Below are 5,636 nucleotides of genomic sequence, written 5' to 3' on the forward strand. Positions count from 1 at the left end.
TTAATGCAGTCTGTACATTCTGTGGTCTGCATGCAACCACCTCACTTCCTGTCTGCTTGTCCGTTGTAAAACTGTCCGTCTACAGTTTACCCAGGTTGCGACGACTGCTGCGTTGCTATGACCCAAAGGAAGCAGTGAGCCTAGGGGAGAGATACGGCTACAACTTGGTTCAGAGCGGATACAGCTACACCACAGGCGGAGGAGGGTGAGGCTGCAGGAGGAAAGGAACATCGTGGTGCTAATAGAGTGACATTAAAAGCTGCTATGCAAGGTTTGAGCAGTGTCACAGTAAAACAAAATACCTGGTATTGAAACACATTTACAACACTGTATGAATGATTCACATACAGTATAGTACAGTCTGTGTCTACTTGTCCTAAACCTTAATAGCAGGTAACTCATGATAATATCGAATGAAATATTCTGAATTATAGAAACATTTGCCATTTAATATTTTTGTATTATATAAATCTTGAGATAGTAACTAGAATTTAAAATAAAGTTTTGGAGGATTTAAGCACTTCTTGGATCTGACAATAAAGAAACAGCATTGATCGCCTGAATAGTGTCCAGAAGGAAGGGGATCGATTCCCCCCAAAATTAAAGCAACACTTCTCTTCTTCTTCAAAATGAATTAAGCAGAAAAGCTCTTATTGCCACATTATGGGTACACGATTAAGAACAAAAGCAGATATTACCCCAGGGTCAGACACTATCACATTGGCAAATAAATCCTCTATCAGATATATTTTTGGGCAATTAAATCCTATTCTTACTGTGTGTGTGTGTGTGTGTGTGTGTGTGTGTGTGTGTGTAGGATGGTGCTCAGTAGGGTGGCAGTGTCCAGGTTAGTTTCCAGTGGTTGTAGGTGCTACAGCGACGATGCTCCTGATGACATGGTCCTGGGCAGGTGCTTCACTTCCCTGGGTGTCCCCATCACACACAGTCCACTGTTCCACCAGGTAAGGAACAATAGCCACACATACACACCAAGTACATGTTATACAGTATATTTATAAGGACCTTCCTTAATTTAATTTGCTTTCCAACCCTTTAATGTTCAGATTTACTCGATAAGAACAAGGTCGGATGACTACATTACGAGTTTTTTTTTATAATTCCCTATAAAGAAACTGATGTAAATTCAGAGAGTGGCTCCTGGAAAGGACTAAATATCTTGGTACAGCTTTTAAGAGAAAATGAAATTTTTCAGTTAGTACACTTCCAGTTAATTGCTGACATGGCCTTGAGGGAATCTTTCGGTAAGTGAATAACAGGTTAGCTGAAAATGCAAAAATGTGAAATTCATCGACAGGCAATTATAAGCTATTGTTCAACATGACGCATGTAAAGGATTAAGTTTCCAATAATAATTAGCTAATGACTAAATAATTACAGTGTAAAAGTGGAGTAATTCTTCCAGCCACAGTCTTCTGGAATTTATCAGCTATTAAAAACTCAACACAACTTCTTAATCTTCAATAACTGTCTCAGAACGTTGTTTCTCATGTCTTCATAAGTACCAAATTACACAAGTCTCTCTCCCTTTCACAGCTAGTTAAGAAGTTATATACCCATAAAGCAAAGTGCTCTTAAAGTGGATGGACACAAGGTCTGCCTCGTCTAATTATTGGAAAAGAGCTCTTCTCAACAGTCAGCTTGTGATATTGATTGCATCTTAAGGGTCCTCTTTTCAGAAAGTCACTGATGAACCCGGGTGTCTGGGACTAGTATGTCAGTGTGGTAGGACTTAGAGTTAACTCATGGTCAAATACAATGGATTTACTGCCTTAATACCGTTCCAAAACCCATGTATTTGAGATGAATCACTTATAATTTGGTAATAGAGAGGGAAGCTCAGACAGGCGTCTACTAGGATACTATTGATCTCCTTTCTCTATGAAGGATGAAGGTTGAAGGATATCTAGAAGTAGACAGACAAAGGAAAATGGACTTGCTCTTTGATCTGTGTTTTTTATACTTATAGACGGGTGTCTGAATCAACTTCATCGATCAGAGGCAGAGGTCAGAAAATAACACAGAATGACTAAGAGCTTACAGTATGATGAGATCGACATGAAAAACAGCACAAATCACAAAAGTGATTAGTGGAAAATGTTTAATTAGCTCAAGAAGGAAACCTGCTTGTTCGGCCAGAGAGCAGAATTAGCTGTTGTTTCCAGTGATCTTAAGGCTGTTTATGGATTTATACTGAAACTGCAGAAATAAATGGCAGTGACCCCGCTGACCTCAGGGGCTATCAGTCACTCCTATCATCCTTTTCATCCAACACCAGTGCTGCTAAAACCCCTTTTTTTTTATAATGATCAGATCAGCAGCATCACTGACACTCAGATACTATTTTCCAACTTCAAAACTTTACTCAATCCTCCATCACCCCCACCAGACACAAAACTGTCAGCCAATATCTTTGCCTCCTTCTTCACTGAGAAGGTGGCGGCCATCAGCTGCCAGTTCTCTGAACCTCCGAGAGACAAAATAGTTAAGGGGTTAAGGTTGAGGGCACACCACTCTCTTCATCGCTCTCATGCCCCTCTGCCTCCTCCAGTCAATACCTCACCACCTCCCTGCACTCAGCCCTCTAGTTGAGTGCAGGGCTCCAAATAGTGAAGCATGTAGTAGTCCTACCACATGACCATCCCAGGTCAAGGACACATTCTCTTTTTTCTAAATTCAGCCCTCTAACTGAGAACGATGTATCAAAACTTCTGACTGGTAATCGTCCTCCTACATGTGTGCTGGATCCCATTCCCACAAACCTCCTCCAAGCCGTATCTCCCTCCTGTGTTATCAGCAATAACAGTGATAAATATTTCACTGGCTTTGGGAACATTTCCAACTGCATTCAAACAGGCTCAGGTAACTCCTCTGCTCAAAAGGCCCTGACTTGACCCTGCTCAAGTGAAGAACTATTGATCGGTCTCACAACCTACATTCTTACAAAATTGGTCCAGTCCAAAAAAAGATGCATTCATTTTTTGGTTGCCTAAACTGTAGAGGGATCTATTAGTGCATCAACATGAGGATGCAGGTCTAAAGTTACAACAAGTTTGTTTGGCAGGATCAGGGATGTAATACTGTAATGCCATTCCTATGAATTTCTGTCTCTCCCAGTTTCTGTCTTTGTTTCTGCTGCCTTCCCAAAATCATCTGTCACCTCGCTCACAGAGGGATGACGTGCGAACAGAAACCGCTAAGCCAAAAGCGCTCCAAGTGTTGGTGGGAGCCAGATTTAAGACATTGACCTTTATGCAGTATCAGATGAGGCTCTGCATGATATCCTTCCCTAAATGTAGGTAATAGAAGACTGTCCTGTGGGTTATGGAGGCTGTCACAACAGAACATTGAACTGTGCTACCCTGAGGCAACAGTCAAATTGTTTGCAGCAGTGGGAATCCCCTGAATAAATGAAACATGAATCATTAAGGAGAGACATAGGGGCACACACACACACACACACACACACACACACACACACACACACACAGACAAACCACTTGTTTTTGATATTTCAGGCCCGACCAGATGACTACTCTGAGTCATTGATCTCCTTGCAGCAGGCCATCTCCTTCCACAAGCACTGGAACATAGATCCTGTGGCTGTCTACAAACACTGGCTGCAGGATACAAACCAACGAGATGAACTGTAGAAATACTCTGTGTATACCGTATGTATAACATACTGTAGACAAACTTTGAATCCAAATTTGCACAACTTTTGCTAAAGGTCAATAACCACTATGGTGGCTGTAATACCTAGAGAGAACTGGCAAACATGCCCTGAAACATAATTCTTACAAAACTTAATACCTGCATTAATCAATATTTTTGATATCAGCATTAAATCAAATGACTGTAATGGGATTCAGAGAATTATCACCCAAGTGTGGCTCTCCAGAGGTTTTTTTTAGGGGTTTCATTTTGGTTTAATAGCCTGATTGAGTCAGAGCAAAAAAGCTCAATTGCAGAGTGGATGCTAATTTGTCTTTGCCTCTGCTGGATGTGTTTCAGCTTGTTTTGAAAATGTTCTGCCATCTAATGGCCAAAAAAAGAATTAGAGCAGCTTTAATGGAACCATAAATTTTAGAAATTGCTAGTGAAATTAGCTGCTAACTAACTTGTAGTAAAGCTGCGTTTACTTCAAATTTCTATGGAGAGGTTGGAGAACCTTTTTCTATGTTTAGCAGGTGTTAGACGGATTGCATCTGAAAGTGCAGACTGATTCAACATTGAGCCAAACTGATTGCTGCTTGTTTTGTGAGAGTGAACATCTTGAGTATCACTGCTGTCACTTTTCCCCCAAACTAAATTTTAACAAAACCTTGAACCAATATGTTTAATTTATTTAAGAAAGATTGTGTTAATGTATTTGCCATAATGTTAATCTGCTTCACATTTGGGTAATCAAGTATTTGAGTGAGCAGGGTGAAAAATTGTTGTATTGATAAAGAGACGCCCAGTGTTTATTTTATTTTATTTATTTTTTTTTTTTATTTAGCCAGGTAAGTCCTTATTACGTTTGGAAAGGCAGACCTGGCCATGATACCAGCATTTAAAGTTGAGGACAATACAATTCAAAATTAAGCAACAGTTAAAATAAAATGCCTCAAAACTGTTCACATTATTAAGAGGTCCAAAATATTTAAATGATCTGGATTTTGGTCAGGGATAGCAGATTTCTCAATTTAAATTTGATTTTAACAGACAACTTACATAGTAACATGAACATGATGCATTTATTTCAGTAATATTGTTTTTGAATTTTATGTTAATTTTTCTTACAGACAAATACAGAGTAGTTTGATATTTTTTGAAATATGCTTATTTACTTACCTACAAGTACACATATTTCCCAAAAATGTCAAACTGAAATTTTACCACATGGAATACAATTCCATGAGTTATGTGAATGAGTCTGTACTAGAATTTTTGATACAGTTTATTAGAATTTTATTTTTGATCTGTGAATGGCAAAACTGTGTGTATGTGTCAGTTAGTGTGGATGTGCGCAAGAGTAATAACAACATTTTGGAGCTGTTTTTGAGGATAAATAAATGTTTGTGTGTGCTTGCTTAAACCTGTTATTTCCTAAATTTAGATAGGACTGTTTTTTAATCATTTTAAAATAAAATATTCATTGGGATGAATAATAAAACTTTTGTTTGTGTGTTTTATCTCTTTTATGACACAGAAACCCTAAACAGGAGAAAGAAAATAATTTCACACAGACTAAATATAGTGTACTCTCAAGTCTTTAAATTAAAATATATTGAGCTTGTTAACTGTAAATCTTATTTTAGCCATCTAACCAATTCAATAGACTTCGGGAGGGAACCGGAAGTGCTAAACTAATTTCCGGGTTTTAGGATTCCCGCGGCACTCTACTGTTCCATGTTTTGGTATTCTGGATGGCAGCGCGTGCGTGTTAGTGCGTGTGAGTCACTCCTTTTAAACTGTTGCCCCTGGCTACCTTTACAAACACACAGGGACGGCCAACATAAGACATGGCAGTGTTCCGGTGAGGGCAACCTTACTCAATTTTCCTCCACTGAAGAAACCGTGTTTTTCGGCTAAAAAAAGACCTCTGACAAACAAAAAACATAAGACCAGAGAAA

General features: G+C 38.9%; 1 protein-coding gene across 2 annotated transcripts in view; it reads left to right on the forward strand.

Annotated features, from left to right (window-relative positions):
- The window catches only part of b3glctb (beta 3-glucosyltransferase b), a 21,660-nt gene extending 16,484 nt beyond the window's left edge, over positions 1–5,176 (forward strand). For both annotated transcript variants that reach the window (XM_087176710.1, XM_023416566.2), the window contains exons 13-15: positions 86–205; positions 818–962; positions 3,537–5,176. In XM_087176710.1, coding sequence (XP_087032836.1) covers positions 86–205; positions 818–962; positions 3,537–3,671 — 400 coding nt within the window. In that variant the 3' untranslated portion in view covers positions 3,672–5,176. The remainder of the gene's footprint in view (positions 1–85; positions 206–817; positions 963–3,536) is intronic.
- The last annotated feature ends 460 nt before the right edge of the window (positions 5,177–5,636 follow it).

Source organism: Seriola lalandi, unplaced genomic scaffold (assembly GCF_002814215.2).
Source record: "Seriola lalandi dorsalis isolate HSWRI2012SDOR001 ecotype SW California unplaced genomic scaffold, Sedor1 jcf7180002054567, whole genome shotgun sequence".
NCBI lineage: Eukaryota > Metazoa > Chordata > Actinopteri > Carangiformes > Carangidae > Seriola > Seriola lalandi.